This window comes from Dendrobates tinctorius, unplaced genomic scaffold, assembly GCF_039654945.1.
Source record: "Dendrobates tinctorius isolate UK_male_01 unplaced genomic scaffold, ASM3965494v1 ptg000133l, whole genome shotgun sequence".
Lineage (NCBI taxonomy): Eukaryota > Metazoa > Chordata > Amphibia > Anura > Dendrobatidae > Dendrobates > Dendrobates tinctorius.
In genome coordinates, this window is record NW_027361801.1 from 4,604,884 (window position 1) to 4,625,178 (window position 20,295).

At 38.8% G+C, this 20,295-nt stretch overlaps 2 protein-coding genes across 2 annotated transcripts in view; one reads left to right on the forward strand and one right to left on the reverse strand.

Annotated features, from left to right (window-relative positions):
• The window catches only part of LOC141048075 (fibronectin type-III domain-containing protein 3A-like), a 131,940-nt gene extending 122,312 nt beyond the window's left edge, over positions 1–9,628 (forward strand). Inside the window, exon 26 of the mRNA XM_073543448.1 lies at positions 170–9,628. Within this exon, the coding sequence (XP_073399549.1) occupies positions 170–487 (318 nt within the window). The 3' untranslated portion in view covers positions 488–9,628. The remainder of the gene's footprint in view (positions 1–169) is intronic.
• LOC141048179 (growth hormone secretagogue receptor type 1-like) lies at positions 9,277–18,803 on the reverse strand. Its single transcript, XM_073543639.1, has 2 exons — positions 18,047–18,803; positions 9,277–10,319 (listed from the first exon to the last, which is right to left on the reverse strand). Exons 1-2 carry the CDS (start codon positions 18,801–18,803, stop codon positions 10,018–10,020), a joined length of 1,059 nt encoding a protein of 352 aa, XP_073399740.1. The 3' UTR covers positions 9,277–10,017.
• Between the last annotated feature and the right edge of the window lie 1,492 nt (positions 18,804–20,295).

Here is a 20,295-nt window from a genome sequence, read left to right on the forward strand (position 1 = left end):
GTCTGTACTGCACAAAAACCTTCTAGTGTTCTGTCTCGATAAAAGCCATAATTACACCAATTTGCCAACTGCTCACTCTGAGCAGGGTTTTATACTCATTTTGTATTTGGCCATGTTTGTGGACATCTTTCTAGTCTGACCACTGCTGTTCCATTCTTCTCCTGATCAGGTATACAAAGGAACAGACACTTCATTTACTCTGTCAAACTTTCAAACAAACTGTGAATACCGGTTCCGCATTTGTGCTGGACGTCAATACCAGGATTCCAATGGATTACAAGAATTGTTTGGCCCTTACAGTCCGAGCACCATATTCTCATCTCAAAGACCAGAGTCGGATTTGCCGTGTGTTAATGCTGCATTGGAGACCACGAAAAGCAAAAGGAAGCCTCTCAGTGATGAGCAGTTCGCCATCTTGCTCCTCATGATGTTCGCTGTCGTGGCCTTCCTCTTTGCCGTCATCATCCAGTACTTTGTAATTAAGTAAATTTTAAGTGCCCTGTTCCTGAGATTATCAGTACAATATTTTTTTTTTTCAATATTTATGTTTAATTATTTTAATTAAATTTATAGATGGAAATGATTGTATTATATATAAGTGCATTTCCATTCTTGCTGCTCATTCATCATGAGGCTGGGTTAGTAGAATCCTCCTGTATGTGGAACATAAGACATCATGAAACTCTTAGAATGGGAACTTCACTCCTATGTTTCTAGGGCCATGGTGTTTAATGCCTTAATACACTCTTAAAGGTCAAGACGGTGCTGTTCGTTTACGTATTGGACCATTTGCTTTAAAAGCGTGTCCCTTAAATGTTCAGCTTTGCATGTGGTAGCTCATAAAAGAATGATGTTTGTTACACAAGTTTTCTGTTTTTCCGCTCTCTTGTGGCGTTCACAGAGAAGCATATCTAACTCCAAAGTGGCGCCTTAGTGAATTATGATTTGGTGGCATCTACAAAGATACCATTTTTATTTTAAAGATATGTGTTGGGGTGCGTCTGTTTTTTTTTATCACTGCCATATTCTACTGTTATTGACCAATTTTCAGAAAGGTACAAAGACAATTAATGTAGACCAAAGTTTGCGTAAAAATCCAAAATTTCCGAAAAAATATTTTTGTCTGGATCTGCCATCCATTTTGATAATTTTATCATCCACTTTATCCATGTTATTGAATCCAGGAGCTGAGATCCCCCTTTGAACTCAAGAAGATCCCCCATTTGATCTCAAGATCAACCAGATCTCAGTACCGGTTTTAGTGGAAAGGTGGCTTCACACTCCTGTTTCCTCACCTCCCATTCTTTTAGTGGAGAGGAAACATGTTGCCCTCTCTTTATTAAAACAACCTATTTATTCTGGAGATCCTTGGGGGGCATGGCTTTCTGGATTGTCATATGAAATGAATAAACTTTACATTTTCCATGTGGACATTCAAAAATGTTCCCAATAACCTTTATTATTCTCCAGTTATGTTATATGTCCATATAAAGTTACATTATATGCTAGTGCAACTAATCAAAAGTTCAAAATAAGAATTCAGGCTCTTGTATATTCAGAATAACCAAATCCTGTTTCATATAGAGGAGGACACGGTCTTGTACTCCAACTCTGTGGTTTCTGTTGATGAAAGGTATGGAAATCTTAGGAGGCTTTTAGAAAGAGAAATTTCGATAACGACACATGGATTATTTCAATGGAGTGATGGTAGGAAAAGTTTTGGAAAGTGAATTCAAGTTCTATTTCAGGAAAGCTGGGTCTTAAAAACCATGGAAAACTGTGTATGGAAAGTAAATGTGCTGTAAAGTGTGGCCGCCGGTGCTCTAAAGTGTTAATATTGTTGGTTATAACAATTTTGATATACAGTGCCCTGGATGGCCTATTTGTGCAAGAAGGTCCATTTTATCAGATTTAGTCTTCATTACTTATACAGGGTATGTCAATTTCAGGAACCACCCAAGCATCTGTTGAGATATTGCGCTGAGCCATTATTGGCCTAGTGTCTTAAAAATCAAAAGATTAAAATATACTTTTGTGATTTGATAAATACAATTTTACTGAAGGTCACTCATGGGTTTCTTTTTTAATAGTAATCAGTGGAGTTGACGTCTTGTAGACCTTCACCACCATCTAAGAACACTGCGAACCTCATTCTACCCATGACATTCCCAGCGCCTCTCCTGATTAGTAGGCTCAGCTTGATGTTATGTGTGAACTGTACCTTTAAAACAGATGAGTCAGCAGGAATTATGGCAGTTTGGAGGAAGTTTGCAGTGTTCTGATGAGTGGACATGGACTAGTGAATCAGGGTCTTGTAAATCTTTTTTTAATCATCTCAAGTTATCAGTTTTTCTAGCATTGCATTTTTCAAGAGCGAAGAATAGTATGTGACCCCCATGCGGCTTCTTCCTGCCGCGGTCCCCATGACTGACAGTTTTTTTTCCCTACGTACACGCATTTTTAATTTGCCAAGCGGAAGACACAAATAAGTGAATACCCCAGGATTCCTGTTACTTGGATACTGGAATTTAAGAGAGTGCCACAAGTGACCCCCTCAGAAGTTGAAGGGATCATAAGGGTGCATTAAAGCCCTACTAGTTCTGCATTATTAAAGCACAGTTTGAGATGTAAAGCTCAACTGAACTTCCCCTAAAGCACTGCAGAGGAGGTTGAATACATCACGTAAAATTTGGACTCCTGACGCTTCACTAAGCAACATTTCCTGCTGTCCGTTTTAAATTTGGCATGCTTCATAACTGGAGCTCAAATATTAAAGGGGTATTCTTATCTCCAAGATTCTATCCCAATATGTAGTAAGTATAATAATAATGTTAGCAAATACCTCCAATTAGAAGTGTAATATAAATAGTTCTTCTGATTCTCTGTCGCTCACCCCATGTGCATGGCATTACAGTAGCTTTGGTATCCATGGTTACAACCACTAAGAGCTTTCTAACTGTCACTATATGAGTGTTTGTAACCATGGATACCTAAGCTACTTCAATGCCCTGAACATGGGGTAAGCGACTGCGAATCAGAAGAACTTTACTACATTTCAAATTGAAGGGATTTGCTATTATTATTATTATTCCTACTACATATTGGGAAAGGATCTTGGAGTTGGGAATACCCCTTTAAGGCTTTCTTTAAAAAAACAAAAATCAAACAATCATTAGTTTCATGCAACTTATATATTTCAGTCTTCTATCAGAATTTTATTATATAGGTGATTTTATTGAAATATGTCTATTTTCTTAGGTAGGACTTGTGTAGAACGTCGTGCGGCAGATATTACACGTGACATGCACTAAAAAGGCGAGAGATCAAACATCCCATAAAACTAAAGGACTAGTAACAGACATAACTACATTTTGTTTGCCTGACCAAAAGAAAAAAGAAAATGTCTGTCTACCTCTTTTAAAGCTTATCATGGATTTTCTTTTATATTAAAATCACTGTGAAAGCACTTTCTGGAATAACACTGTAATCGAGAAGTCTAATGGAACTACGCTATGTTATCCGTGCGGTTTTGTGTCCGAAAAAAAAATCAGAGCTCAGTTACTAAACAGCACTGGAAAAATGAAGCGACTGCTCTGGACGCTATAGGCAACAGTAACACGGCCATTTTACGAGGCCTAGTGTGTTGTAATGTGCAGCCTGACTGGTATTTCTTGCTGGCGGTTAAGCTCTGAATGTATATTTTATTTTTAAATGTACATACTGTATTTTATAATTTTTTTTAACTATAGAATGGTTTTATAGAGGTAGTCTACCATGCTTTTTGGTGAGGTAAATAAACTGATCTGTCATGGGATATATTACTGACTTTTATGGAACATAGCTGTCGTGTTTATTAGATGAGATATGTAGACAACACAATCCTGATATGTTGCCTTTTTATATGGTAGAACTAAATATATTCGTTAGACGTGACACCAAAAAAAAAAAAAGTGAAATCTAAGATATTGCTATCTTTAACAGGGCACATCATTCCTTGCAGACATAGGTGCCTTGTAAACGTGAAACAGTGGATCTTGTGAATTTTATGTAACAGTTTTCCCCTTTTCTGGTTGTGGAATTTTAATTCCTAGCTACTTTAACACTGTCAGGGAAATAAGATTTATCATTTGCACATGGAACATGCAAGTAAAGTATAAAAAAAAACACATTAATACTACAAAACTGTAGAAAAAAAACAAGCATGAAAAGGTATACAGATACTTTCAGACAGTAGATAAAAGAGCAATGGAAAGTGTACTTTTTATCGGAGATTTATCCGTGGTGGTGGCAAAAAGCCAAGCTATTTATTTTGCTGCCCTAAGGCCTACATCTAAATACCCCAGCCAAGCGTTGTGGCATAATATTTCCTTTCCAGGTAAGCATTCATTTAAAAGCGTTCACCTCTGTATGATCATAATCAAAACCAAAAATCTTTCTTTACTGTTACCTTGGCCATTTTTTGTGGTCCAATATTTTGACCCACTATAGTAAAAACTGGCCTTGTCCATTAGTTCGCTGGAAGCCATGTATGGGCTTATGGCGAACTTTCCCAAACCGGTCTTACACCCGAACACTCATTCTCAGTAGGAAAAGTAAAGTTACAGTTTGGCACATGAGTGTTTCTGATTATTGGCCTGTGTTAATATGCTGGCAATCGTTCGTCATCGTTATCGGCAGCACATCTCCCAGAGTAAACACAGGAAATGCTGCCGACAACCTGATGCTGGATGGGGATAATAAGGATCTGCTTATGATCATTCTGGTCCCATTAGTTTTTGTTAGCCCAGGTAAACGGGGCAGTAAAAAAGCAGCGATTTACTTTTATGTAGTTGATTGGCGCTCATTAACTCCTTAACTAATGTACGTCTTTCACATAGGTTAATAAGTAATTCATGAAGCAATCTCAGGAGCTGAGCCTGCATGATAGCAAGCAGACGCCAGCTCTTACATAGCTGGTATCTACATGTATGCACTTCCGATCGCTGTAGTTTGCTTAACTGCCAATCTCTGACAGTAGCATTTAAATGGCATCCACACTTTCATAGGCTCTCCGTGACGTAATTTAGGGGAACCAGTGGGCTTCCATATTAACTGCCACATTGGTCCTCCAGTGAAGCTCAACAATAGGCTGAGCTCCACGCTTTCCCTATACTGTGCTTTTGCAGTATATAGTATTCGTGGGTTCAAGTCCCCTAAGGGGACTAAAAATTAAAACTAAAAATTATCTATAAAAAAAGTTAGAAATCTAAAAATTAGAATTGTCTCAATTTTCCAACATTACAAATAAATTAAAAAGAAAAATATTTGCTATCATCATGTCCTATAAAGTCCGATCTATCAAAACACCAGAATTGCTGCATACCCTACCTTCCCCCATCAAAAAGGGATCGAAATGTATCCCGAAATGGTATTTGTAGAAATGTCAGCTCAGGGCAAATTTTTTCACACCATTAAAGTATGAAGAAAGGAAAAACACAAGTTTTGTATCACCATAATCGTTCTGACTTGAAAAATCATGTTGCCAGATCATTTTACCGCACTGTAAATGGTGTAAAAATGACTGGCCAAATAGCGGTGGGAGGGCTTCACAATCGTACCACACTTTGTAATTTTTTTGCCCATTTTTCAGTAAATTTTATGTTGCAGTGAATGGTGTAATTTGAAACTAAAACTAGTTCCATAAAAACAAGCCCTCATTTTCTGTGTATACAAAAGCAGTGTTAAAAAACAAAAGCGCAAAAATCCTGATTCCATAATGGGTTAATTGGCTTGTCTAAATGTACCTGCATAATTGATCAGGCTGCGCCTTCACCAAAGAACAAAGCTATTTGGTCTTTATTTTCTTTTAAGCCCCCAAAATCTACCAACCGGGAGGAGCCTGGAGACTCCCTATACACATTAAATGGTTGGCCAGCGTGAAGGTTCAGCCAATAAACATTTAATGTATATGTCCAGTTTTCGAAAAGGAAATGGTCAGACCTGTTACTAGGCCTTTCGACTAACTGATATCCCACCAGCTGTTGGTGTTGGCAAAACTTTTTTGTCTGTAGCGTTAAACTTGACAGGGAATGTGGTTTGATTATAGTTTTTGGCTACTGTCTTGTATTATGTGGTTACCTTTTTACTCTTGATTATTGACTGTTAAGCTATGTTTACACCAGCCATCCGACAAAGCTAAATGACGGCCGATCAGCTACTTGTTTGATAGTAGCCTATTTTGACAACCAGATTGTAGTTAAAGGGTTTTTTCAGGGTGAGAAGAGAAGTTTGCAGGCAATCTGTGACTGTAGACAGCTGAATCTTGACTGTGTGTGATGTGCACACTGTCATGATTCTCTTGTTTTCCCCATTTGAGTTTGAGAATTACATACTTGCGTTCACATGCCGACTAGCTTCTCTTCCATTTCTCAAAGCTCTAGTGGAGGAGAGTCTAGCAAGCATGCAAATTACATACATTTGGTCACGAGACTACCCACTCACACAGGGAGTACAATGGGATTCATAACACTGGATTCTGTCATGATTCGGCAGTCTGCAGTGACTGCAGAATTATCATCTCAACCTAGAAAACCCTTTAATATGTGCAAAAAATGATCAGTAATAGATCATTCTGTGCACACAGGCTGCTATTATTCTCGGCAGCACGTTTAAACACAGGATGATGCACTACCAAGATCGATGATCTTTGATGTCGGCCAAAAAATAGTTTTACTCGTTAGGTGATCGGCAGGCAGTTTTATAATGTACGATTATTAAGAAAAGAGCATTCCTGGGAAAATTTGTTCCCGGTACTAATGCAGTGTAAATGCACCTTTTTAGATCAAAAGAATATAACCTTATGCTACATTGTTTGTGCCTCTCTAAGCCTAATTTGGCTAACTCAAGTGTGTTTTTTTTGTGTGAAAATAAAGCTATAAAAACTGATGATATACTTTATACAATATACTATATTACACTATATATCCCAAATAATTCTATCTATAGAGATCTGTAGTTTTTATTAGATTTGTTCTTTGAAGTCTAACCTTTTAGAATCCAAATTTTCACTATTGGCCCTGACCCTAATAATTGTGACCGTTGGCCATGACCCTAATAATTGTGACTGTTGGCCATGACCCTAACAATTGTCACCATTGGCCATGACCCTAATAATTGTCACTATTGTCCTTGACCCTAATAATTGTCACTGTTGGCCATGACCCTAATTGTAACTATTGGCCATAACCCATTCAGTATCGCACACCAGCGAATGTCTGTTTTTCTTAAGAAAACCACCCTCAAGAACCTCCTTCATATTTTTTTAATACTAAAACATAGAAAATACAATGTGCCTATCTCTTTAAAAGGTTATCTACTTTTTTTTTCTTTCTTAGAAATGGCGCCACACTAGTACAGTTTAGAGAATGGGAATCTGCTGCAATACAAGATGGCTCCATTTGACAAGTGTTTGAGTAGATGGTCCATATTCGTAAGAATGGGTTCTGTCCATTCATTAGAAGCCAGTAATTTCTACGATGCCATTAGTTTGTGGTAAATTGGTATTTCGAAAGTTAGTCTAGCGGAGAAAGTACTCCGCTCCTCCAAGCGTAGAGGATACATGTGAACGTTTGATGCGAATATTAGTCTCTTCTATATTTGGTTGTCTCTGTGATGTTTTGCATGGCTTTAGCTGCTATCACCCCAGCGGGTTACTCGTATACTCAACATTGAAGTGTTATACCGTTGTGTTTCAATATGTCAATGTTATTCCTAGTGATGCTTTTACCACTGCAATATACACAGGCCTTACAAACCCACTTTCTACGTATCCCGGCGTTGAACCTGTATTCATCCGTTGACCTTGCTTTGCATTTCATTTGTGTTACGCAAAAAAGAAAAAAAAAATGTAATTTCTGTGCTTCTCAAGAATATATTGCAGCACTTTCTGAAAAAGCACAGATTTGTTTTTATGGAGGAGAAAAAAAGTGCATTTATTATAAATGTTACACTATTTGGCTCAAACTGAGCAAATGTTTTTATACTGTCTAAAACCTTAAAAAAGGCAAAAAAATAAAAGTGCACGTTTTTTTTTTTTAATGAGATGCCCATATTATGTATTATCTACTAACCTAAATATTTTTACATGTAAGATGTTTTTTTTGTAAGAAATTATGCTGAAAATATAAATATATATAAATATACATTCCATCACTTTATATTTGAGATTTTGTTTTTTTTAATCTCTCACAATGTGTATTTTTTTTATTTTTCATTTAGAATAGCTTTATCTGTTTTGCCCAGCTTTCTGCAGTGCGAGCGTAATTTCCATTGATTTTTAAAAATGCGTCTTCATATGACAAGAAATCTTGGTATGGTTTTTACTTGGTGTTCAACTTCCTTCAACGTCAGTCGTATCTCAGATTTATAAAGTAAGAATACTGTTCTACAATTAAAAATAACATAAAAATTGTAGATGTTATTGTAGCGTTAAGAGTTAATGAGGTATGTTTCTTTAATATTGGATCAATCCTGTTGATTTATTTTTTGTTTGCAGTTGCGCAAAACCTACACTAGAGAAAAAATTGTATTCATGTATAGCATCGATACTGAATTATTAGACATTACATGTACTTTTCTGATTCATGTCAGTTATCTATGAATATTTCCGCACATAATTTCATTTCTAAATATTTTATAGAGACGTGTATTGCCACTTTCTATACAGTAGTTACATGGTGCAATCTAAAAAAATGTAAATTTTTTTTCCCTACACGTATAATCTGTGTATTTTATTTATTTTCATTTTTAAGTCATGAAAAGTATGAATGTTCTGTTTTTAACTGTACCAAAAAGGAGGAAGAAAAAAAAAGATTAAAAAAAAAAAGTTTGAATATCGCATCCAATCACATTACCCCTTACTACTCTCACTATAACGATCGTCCTTTCAAGGAACGGGTTCAATGCGTTTCGTCTGTGTGTATGTCTATGCATTTGTTTCTGTACACACAGTATCCGTAGTTTACAGGCATGTTTACATACTTGATTTTTTATTTTTTTTTTAAACCCATTTTTCATCCTAGGAAAAAGAATACTTTCTCCATTGCCAAAGGTTTTTTAATTTTCCTAAACACATTAAGATTGAACCTGAACAACATACATTTCTATTGCGCTTTCTCACAATGGACTCAAAGCTCATAAGCATTAAGACACTTTTTTTTATTTTTATTTTATTTCTTTTTATACATTTGACATAACAATTTGTTTTCTGTCCCTCACTACACATACCTAGTTGTTCAGAAAATAAATGTACTAATTCAGCACACCGCTATTTTTTTTTTTTCTGGACATTAAGGCAATTATGGGATATATTGGTTCTATATTTTACAGTTCTTGAAATAAATATGGCCCCTTAAATATTCCAATTTTGACCTTCATGAATCTGTTTTTTTTTCTATTATACCATTTACAAATTATTATACATTCCAGCCTTATTAGTGGTGTTCTTGTAAGAACTATGTTGCTTTGTACTTCATTGTTATTTCAGGTATCTTCTACAATATAAGATGACCTTGCATATGTATTACTAAATTGTTACTTTGAAATAGATAATATATTTAATGTCTAATAAAAAGTATAAAAATTGCTGTAAGAGTTTGCCTGTTCTATTCTAATTCCAATTTTATTTTAAAATTTAGTAAAATATTTCATTGGCCAGTCTTCTATTCAAAATTGACCTTAAAATGGTTGAACGACCAAGTCTTGAGGGGCGTATTCGGTGGAAATTGTACAAATCACTGGAATTTGAGGGTATGATTGTAGCAGACACAGAATGGTGGCAAAGTCCATATATGAACTAAACACATTACAGAGTCAATATTTAGACACCGGGATGTGTATAATTGGGCTTTAATTGACTATGGGAGATGTCACTGAGGAAAAGCACTTGTACGACCTGACTTGGATCACAACAAAGGGCAGCAGCTATAGGGGGAAGGTAAAGGAGCTTGGCCCCAAAGACAAGACTGGTGAACAGCAGTACTACATGAAAGAAGTCATCTCTGTCCCTTCTAAAGAAGATTGCTCACTTCTTGGCATATTCCTGGATTGCAGATCTTCCTTTGGATTGAGGATTTTACTCATGGCGGCCCTGTATTTTTGTGACATAATGTTGTACAGCATGGGGTTTATGGAGGCATTCAGGTAAAACAGAACCATAGAGACGAGATTTAGGTACTGAGTGAGGTGATATAACATGACTTCTTCTAGTCCAGTCCAGGCAAACAATATCCGGCCAATGTGGAACGGCAGCCAACACAACACAAAGGACAATACGACAACAGCTGGAAAATATAAAAACATATACATAAGTGTATAGTATAGAAATATTGCATTTTGCTTTATAATGCTGTCGTACCATGATGTTCTATTTAATGTATTTAATTTCTTTTCTAATATACCATATATACTCAAGTATAAGCCGAGACCCCTAACTTTGACACAAAAACTGGGAAACCTTATTGACTCGAGTATAAGCCTAGGGTGGGAAAATGCAGCAGCTACTTGTAAATTTCAAAAATAAAAATAGATACCAATAAAAGTAAAATGGAATATGCCCCATATAATGCTCCATAAAGGTTAATGGCCCCATAAGGTGCTCCATAGAATAATATGCCCCATATAATGCTCCATAAAATCTGATGGCCCCTTAAGATGCTCCATAGAATAATATGCCCCATATGCTGCTACTGCATCGAAAAAAGAAAAAAATGACATGCCTCTTGTCGCTGGGGGCCAGGTACCAATGTCCTGAGCAGGTGGGGACACCGGCGCGCTATGGGGGCCAGGTGCCGGTGTTGCCGCTGGCTCAGGACCCCGCACTTGGGATATTCACCTGTCCTCATTCCACCACCGCGCTCCACTGTGTCTTCTGGGTCCTCTGGCTGACTCTTCAGGCAGAGGGCGCGCACTAAACATGTCATCGAGCCCTCTTACCTCAACGTCACAGCCAGAGGACACTGAAGACACAGCCTGGCGGTGGGACAGGTGAATAGCGCATGACTCACCCTCCGTCATACTCTCCTGGCGCAGTCTCTGCACTACCCTGCTTCTCCGTTGTTCCGGGGCCTGCAGCTTGTGCTGTGTTGAGTGGTCACGTGGTACCGCTCATTAAAGTAATGAATATGTGCTCCATGCCTATGGGAGTGGAGTTGCATGCATATTCATTACTTTAATGAGCGATACCATGTGACCGCTGAACACAGGAACAAGCTGCAGGCCCTGGGACGGAGATACAGGGAGGAGGGTGAGTATGATCTCTTCGGTGGCTGCAGCTGTTCCCCCGCTCCCCCCCCCCTGCTGGATTTCTGCCTTATGACTTGTATAAGCCGAGGGGTTGTTTTCAGCACAAAAAAATGCTGAAAATCTCAGCTTATATAAAGTATCTTAATTATTCCCTCTCAAATTTTTTTTTCTTACCAGTTTCCTTTTTGATGATATTTCATTTGAGAATCCTAGTGCATGCTGGGATACTCAAACGGAACGTCATTAGAGGGCAGGGGCAGTGCTAGACCCTTCTTTGAGTATGCGTTGGTTGTCAATTCCAATGTGCACTCAGTAGGATCTTGCCATTGTGCAATTTTTTTTTTTAATAAAGTTTTCTTGAATGTCAACTTAGTTTACAGCAGAATAATTATTTTACATACAGTAAAATACAGTACATATACAGGAATAGTGCCTGTATAGTCCAATTATTCATTCAAATAACCATCAAACTGTTCTCCCCTTCCCAACCCAGAACTAACATCCACCCTCTCCCATAGTCTGCATTACAATAAAACTATACCCATACCGACATAGGTGTTACTCTTAGACAATTAGTCAAATAGATTATTCTACTACCCAGACAGGAGCTAATCATAATTACAGGATCAGTAAATAAAATAAGACATCTCTAGCCAACTCCTCCGAAACCACAGCTGCGCACCTAATCCAGTCTCACCATAGTTTACAAAGTTTACCAACCGCTCCCCTCTTGCTATAAACCTTTTTTTCCATTAAAATAATACATTTGAGAGCTTGGGCCACTTCTACATAGAAGTGCTAGAATCTTAAATGTCGGCAATGATCTAGGCCTATATGAATCCGGGAGATCTTTCTCCTTCCCTTCTTTTGGAATCCCTATGATTGTTGCTTCCCGTAAAGAGTTTGGCAGGCTTCCTGACTGGAATGCATTGTTAATTATATCTAGGTATTCCCCCCCCCAACACTACCTCAAACCGTTTATAGAGTTTTATTTGCAGGCCATCTGACCCTGGGGCCTTGTTATTAAGTATCTTTCTCATTGCCTGCTGCACTTCTTCCAAAGAAATTGTACTCTCTAGAGCATCCCTATCCTTGTCCTGCAGAACCTGATCGATCCATCCTACCCAGATTTAGCAATAGCTCCTCTTATGAATAAGAATAAAAACCTGTAATACTTCTAATATTTCCCCCGTTTGGCTTTTAACATTTCCTTCATTGTCCTTTAAGCTATATATGTAGGAGTTTTCTCTGCTTTTTAGCTAAATTAGTTAGCAGACGACCACTTGTCTCTCCCTCCTCATAATAATACTGCTGTAAAAACATACTGCTGCTCCAGCAGGAAGGACCATAGCAGCTTCTGAGCATCCTTCCACTGTGCCAAATTCTCAGTATTTGCTTAGAATATACATTTGCTCCGTCTCCCTGACTCTTATCTTCCAATTTCCCATCTTGTATGGTCTCTGTGAGCCCTCTCCACTGCAAGCAACGGGGAGAAGAGACTCTTCCAAAAATATCCAACAGCTACTTTCGATAAACCCGTCAGGATCCCTTCCCTCCACTTTCTCCGATACGCCGACCAGCCAGATATTGTCTTTGGCGGTTTTCCAAGTCATCCACCTTGGCTACAGGAGCTGCCACCACCTGGAAATTATTTTGAATGTCGCTGAGGATGGGGGGGAGCATCCTCAAGCAGCCCCACTCTCCCCTCAACTGTTGAAGCACGTTCTGCCAGTTTTTGGACATCATACCGGATAATGGCAATAGATTCTTGAATGCGGCCTACCTGACCCATCAATGAGACCAGATTGAGGTTATTTTTGTTTACGACATTAAATACGTCCAGAAGGAAGTGGGGATTCCCTCAGGGATGTTTCAACAGGATTAGAGTCCTTTCCCTTGTGAAAATTTCCCCACGTTTGAAGATGTTGACACAGATCGGGTGAGCAACATAGTATCATCCTCCTCTGCTTCTTCCACCGATGCCCTGATGATGTGAGCTGGGACTGGCTCAGGAAACGTGTTTGCAATAAAGATACCTTGAATTCTACTACAGCAGCGCAGTCTCTTAATGCACTACCAGCCTTCTCTTTCTTCCACCACTAGGGCTGAATAACGGGATCCTGTTGACGTTATATTCTGACCATTTCATCCAATTTTGATTTTTTTTTTTCCCTTTTTCAGAACATTATATGTTAAATGAAGGGTGTCATTAAAAACTACAACTTGTCCCATGAAAAAAAAGCAGTCCATCCTACAGCTATGACAAAGGAAAAATAAGAAAGGTATGAAACTTGAAAGAAGAAGAGGAAAAAACAAGAGCAAAAATATAAAATGTCCTATTACTGAGACGGTTAAGCAGCCATAAATGGCAAACTCCATTCTGTTTTCTTCGTATTTTCTGGACTCCAGTCAGTGTAAGAATCTGATTATATGTGATCTTTATCCAATTTCTCACTTTTAACAGGTATTGTATCTGCCTGGCACTATGTAGGAATATGTTTCCATTGTTTGCTTTTATTAAAAAACTGGAATATTTAAAAATGGTTTCCGCAGAAGAAAAATGACCGTTACCTCTTGTCAATAGCTGGCTAGACAGCTGGCACAACGCACGGTGCTGTGAATGTCTTTGATCGTCTCGTTTCAGCATGTTCTGGACAGAACAATCTTGAAACCTACGCAATGACCTGCTTGTAGAACATGACTAGAAAAGCTTTTATCTTTATTTCTTTTTGTAAATGAGAAAATTCCACTATAAATATTCTAGTATTATAGTGCTGGTGAACTTAGTCATAGAGAAAAATAAAGGAATCAAGATCAAATATGACCATCATGTTCACCCTAGCAGTGGATTTAGGTTTCAGAATTTTTTTCATTATTAGTAACAGAAAATATTACTGTATTACATACTAATTATCCCCTTACGGTCAATAGAGGCAGTAACGTGAATCCTGGCTTCCCTGGCATTGACCAGAACTTAACTAATAAATGATCCATCCATATATAATATATCAGTGTGGTCGGCCACCTCCGGCTACTCAGTGGTGGTAACAGGTGTCAGTCCCCCACAGATCAGCTGGAAATTGATCCGCCAGTGGCTGGAACTAAGTGATCCACGGGGTGGAGCACATTAGCTCAGTACATTTATTAGACCCCATAGGTGTATGAAATCTGCATTTGTCTGATCAATTATGCTACAGTATACACTGTATTGCAGTATATAGTGTAAATCGCAGTCTCCTACGAAGTTCAGCTTGTGGCTAAGCTTCACAGGAATACCAGGATGACAGTGACAGAGGTCTTTAGCAAACCGATGGCAGTCGATGCATGCACATTGGCAACTATTCTATTTAAAGTGGACCTAACATCAAATTTTTCATGTTGACCTGGACACCCAAGATATTAACTATCAAAGTATTTGGCACCTAATGCGTTAAAGGGGTTTTCCCGCGAACAAAAGTTCATTATAATCAATAGATCTTGGAATAATAATAATAATTTCCACAATTGGATGTGTTTAAATAAAATGTTCCTGTGCTGAGATAATCTTATAAATGTTCCTCTGCTGTCAGGGCCGGACTGGCCATCTGGCAATTCTGGCAAATGCCAGAAGGGCCTTTCTGGTCATGGGCTGCTACGTTGCTAACAAAATCGGTGTTCTCAAGACACCTATACTGTTAGGAGTTGTGACAGAGCACAAATTCGCTCACTCTGTCACCGCAGCAGGCCACGGGTATCACAGAAATATTGGTCTTGTAGTAAATCTTACTTTCATCCATCCAGGGTATTATTAGTTATATATCCCATCTGGTTCTTGAGAACGGGGACAACATAGACCTGTGTGATTTAAAATGCCAGGGTTGAATTTCAGCCTCAGTCCGTTCCTGACTGCTGTGTAATGGTTGTGACTGATCATACAGAAACATGGTCTGATCATACCGCATTTCGTGGGCAAGGAGGGGGAAGGACAAAAGAGAGTATACAGACATTACAGTAGGGTATTGCAGCGGATTCTTTTTGTTAGAGTATGTGCCCACGCTGCGGATCCGGCCTCTGCGGATCCGCAGCAGTTCTGCAGACAGTGTACAGTACCATGTAAGTCTATGGGATTTACAATCCACAGTGCACATGCTGCGGTTTTTTCACTGCGGAAAAGCTGCGGTTTAAAATCCGCAGAAAGAATTGACATGTCAATTCTTTCTGTGGATTCCGCAGCAGTTTGCCACCTATTCCAATGTCCAGGTGTCAAACCGCAGGGGAAAACCGCTGGCCAATCCGCAGGTAAAACCGCAGGTCAATTTACCTGCGGTTTTTACCTGCGGATCTGCACGGAAAAATCCGCTGGTGAATCCGCAGTGTGTGCACATAGCCTAAGGTAAAACATTTCCCTGCCTTTTTTTTAAGCAATGTTTTACTTCAATAAGTACTTCACTTTAGTGATTCATGCTGTCCTGTCTGTATTCTCTTTCCATTCCTCCCCTGCCCAGGAGCTGTGGTATGATCAGACCTTGTCTCTGCACAGTCAGACACAGCCATTTTACAGTACACAGCAGGGGCACATTTATAAGATTATCTCAGCACAGGAACATTTAATTTAAACACATCCAATTGTTGAAGTTATCATTATTCCAAGATCTTTTGATTAAAATGAACTTTTGTTCATGGGGAAACGCCTTTAGTTTAACACTCATTTAGACTTAACAAAAGTTAACTCATTAGGTGTCAAACATTTTGATTGCTAATATCTGGAAAGGAGAAATATTTTTGTTCAGCTCTGTAGTCTCTGTATCAGCATGAAACATTTGGTGAAAGGTCCTCTGCTATTAGAGATTGACAGTAGCATGCAAATGGTTAATAGTAGCAATTAAAGCACAGCTGATGCTGTTAGAGACAGATGTTGGCTATGTAACATAACTGGTATATACTGTGTGTGTACAGAGTTCAGCTCCTAAGTCCACTCTACACACTGTGACCCCAAGGGTGGTGTACATGTATGTCATTTTGTGTTAAGAGGTTAAAGGGGCTGTAAGAAGTACATAAGTTATCGCCTACTTATAGGACAGTGGATAACTTATTGATCACTGGGTATACAACCACTGGGACTGAATAAAGTGGCTTTTCAGAGCCCCATCTGAATGGAGGAGAGCATGCTTATTTTTTATTAATCAAATTGTAGAGAATTAGGCACTGAAGGATGAGTATGAAGAAACTTATTAGGTGCAGACAACCCAAACAAACTTTTCGGTCACGTTAACCTTTGTCAGTATTATGGACTGCTGTGAACAGAAAAGATAGAAGGCATCGCTGAGGAATGCCAGTACTTGCTGCAGTTGAAAGTCTCACTGTTGTTCCTCAATGTTGCCTTCTAGTTTATTCACAGCAATCCTTAATACTGACGAAGGCCAATGTGACCAAAACATTTATTTGTTTGGATTGTCTGCACCTAAGAAGTTTTCTTCTTACACATTTTTGAGTGCCAAGTTCTCTACAATTTGATTCATGGGATAGGATCCTACTTGGGCACCATCAACAGGAATGCGGTGATTGCTACTCTATACGTTATTTTCTATGAGACTTCTGGAGCTAGCTGACTACTGTGCTAGGCAAATTACGGCAATCCCGTGAAGAATATATGCTGCAAAGGTTGAGCATTCTTAACCTCCGCTTCATTCAGACAGAGCTTTGTAAATCTCATTGTCAAGATTGGTGGGTTTCCTTTTGGTTGGACACCCAGTTATAAGTAACTTATCTTATTCTATCAATAGGGGACAACTTATATTATTGGTACTATGCCAAGAGCGCAGGCACATTGTTGTATCATGGATGCACGTTCTAAGGATCTATGACAGTGCACCCTTAGAAACCACCCATCCTGTATATTTGTGTGTCTCCAAATTCATACAAAGCCTTAAAAAGTTTTCGTCTGACCGATTTACATGGCTTCTATGAAAAAATTATGGAAAAAGTGACCGAGAAGAGATTATAGTGACATATCGGGGCATCTTTGCCTATAGCTCCATAATATGGACCCATAAGTGATTCCACATACTACTAAGTGCAAGAGGCCTCCCAGTGAGTCCAGAAAAATAGACATCAGCAATGATATTACACCCAAACTATAGAACTGCAAATATCTGAATCGCAGCACTGGACCAATGACTATTGCAAAATGAAAAGAGAAACAGAAAAAAAAACTTTTCTAACTTATCAGTCTCACTTTTGTGATTTCTTCTTACATCTTAAATAATGATGAAGAACGTGCTGGGATAAGGTGTTATCCGAGCATGCTTGCGGACTAACCGAGTGTCTTTGGCGTGCTCAAAAAATATGTTCGAGTCCTGGTGCCTGCTTATCTCACGGCTGTTCGACAGCAGCAACACATACATGGATTGCCTAACAAAAAGCCAATCCCTGCATGTGTTGCTGCTGTTGACCAGCCATGAGACACGCAGCAGCGGGAACTCAAACATATCATTCGAGCACGCCGAAGACACTTGGTTTGCACCCGAGCATGCTCCGATAACACCATATCCCAGCACGTTTGCTAATCACTAATCTTAAAGCTTTGAATGTATTTTGGACTTAAATGATGTAATAAAGTTATAAGTGGGTTGTGAATTTCTTTAAGTTATTTTTAACCCCATACACCAGCAATTCCTAGTTATACATATTATAATATATGCCACCAGTTCATAAAAGTTCTCCAGAATTAGTTAGTGGGGCCTACATCATTTTCTAAAGGAACCATGTAATTTTGGAGGTGACTTACCCAACATTTTTACGGTCTGTTTGTGTTGTTTCCCTCTATTGGCTGCGGTAGGGCCCTGTACCCCATGCTTGTTCTTCCAAAGCGTCCTACAGATTAGACCATAAAGGAGTGTGAGAAAAAAGACTGGAATGAAAAAATATATGGTTGAGACCCATGCCATAACTCCGAGAAAGCCATTGTGGGCGGCATGCTCCGTGTATTTGCATTCCTTGGTCTCTTCTGGTTCTGTTCCATTACGATGTTCTACTCCAAACAAAAACAAAACAGGTCCGGCTGTGACTAAGGCAAGGATCCACAAGAATATGATGATGATCTTCACTCTCTTCTTAGTGATCATGATTTTGGCCTTAAGGGGGTAACAAATGGCAAGATACCTTTCAACACTAACAGTGGTGATGTGAAGGATTGTACAGTAGGTGCATGTCTCGCTCAGGTAAATCAAAAACTTGCAGAGGAAGTTCCCAAAAATATAGGGTTTGTATTTCCAGATTCTGTACAAATCAGATGGCAGACCAAGGAAAATCAGAATGTCTGACACTGCCATGCTGGAAAGGTACATGTTAACTGTTGACCTCATGTCCTTATATCTCTTATAGATCAAAATTGTAATCAGATTTCCCGTCACACCCATTAGGAAGAGCACAATGCAAACGATCGTAACCGGAACCAATATGTAGATATCAAAAAGTGCCGTTGTCGCATCCAGAGTGTTGGTCTCGTTACTCCCAGGTTCTATGTCAGGTTGGTTTACACCCATATTTCGACCACTATCTTGTTAGAATCCTTATAGAGTCTTTGATAGAGGAGTCCGATAATATGTTCTCAGCTGCCGTTCCCATTGAAAGAGCACAAATGTATAAAATATCCTTGGGTATAGGAAAATTTTGGCAGGTCTTGTCAGGATGGAAGTTAGTTTTCGATGTCGGGATTGAACAGAAAATCTTACAGGACTGAGAGAGTATCTGAGCTTATTTGATAATAATGTACTTTAATGCTCAATTAGTGGATTAAAAACCTGCCCTTGTGTGCTTTAACAGTCCATTACCCTTTGCAAAATCACATTTGTCACCATTTTTGAACAAGTCTTTATTACTCTTTACATGAAGCATGAAAGATAAATATACATATTTAGTCATTAGCTTTGAGAGTTTCATGACACTGCCACAACACGGAGCGTTAGTGATACATTACCCATGAGTAACAACATCATGTCTTAGTCATTAGTAACATTTTACCCCTTTTTTATACACTGTATTATAGATGAGTGTGTTTTCTGAAATCAAGAGTGAAATTAAAGTGAATGTGTAATGGGAGTGAACTGCGTGCATCAATACGCCCACCCTTACAAAACTGTTATACGTATTGTAGAGCTGAAGAGTTATTTCACCATTGTCATCATTCCTGTGTTAGCTGATGATTCCTGATGTCTTTCCGCCATTGAAGGGCCATTATTGGTGCCCAGTACGTGACTCAGGGAGTTTGGAGAAGTTGAGGTTCGTCCATAAAGCTAATATTGTTGGTGCCTTTCGTGATTGTCTGAGCACATAATATGAGTGAGACCTGCTGTGAGACTAGGCGGAGATCTTGGTCTTAGCAGTCGCAGAGGAATATGAAGGATGAAAGGCTAGATAGTGACTGGAGACCACAAACCTGCCTAGCTGCAGAGAAAGAAATAAACAGGGAGAGTGAAAGAAAAAAGAATTTTCAGAGATGTATCGGTTGCGAATGAGACAGCAATTTGAGCAGATTCTTTACAGTTTGTAGATGTAGAAAAAATATAATGGTAATGTCATTATCAATACATTTTTAAATATCTTTAATTAACAAATTACACGTTTTCTTCATTGGGGTAAACACTATAGAATTAAAATGGCTACGGTCTTTCTTATCCAATACTGGAAGTACCACAAATGCTGAGGTAAGAAGAGGCTGCTCACCATATATTACTTTTCTAATACTGGAGATGCCACAGATGTTTAGGTAAGAAGAGGTTGATCACACTACTGTCCACCCTGTTTATCTGATCTAATACTGCAGTGCAGATACCAGGGGTGCTGCGAAAAGAAGAGGATGCTCACACTGCTGTCCAACATGTCTATTTGACCTAATGCTGGATATACAAGGGGAGCTGAGGTAAGAAGTGGCTGCTCACACTGCTGTCCACCCTGTCTATGTGATCTAATACTGGAGATACCATGGGTGCTGAGGTAAGAAGAGACTGCTCACACTGATGTCCTCCCTGTCTATCT

What these genes read in the sequence shown, in the direction of transcription:
- LOC141048179 (XM_073543639.1), bottom strand. Translation starts at nt 18,803, where the DNA reads ATGGGTGTAAACCAACCTGACATAGAACCTGGGAGTAACGAGACCAAC. An exon ending in ACAGACCGTAAAAATGTTGG is followed by an intron (nt 10,320 to 18,046) that starts GTAAGTCACCTC and finishes TATATTTTCCAG; the next exon opens with CTGTTGTCGTATTGTCCTTT.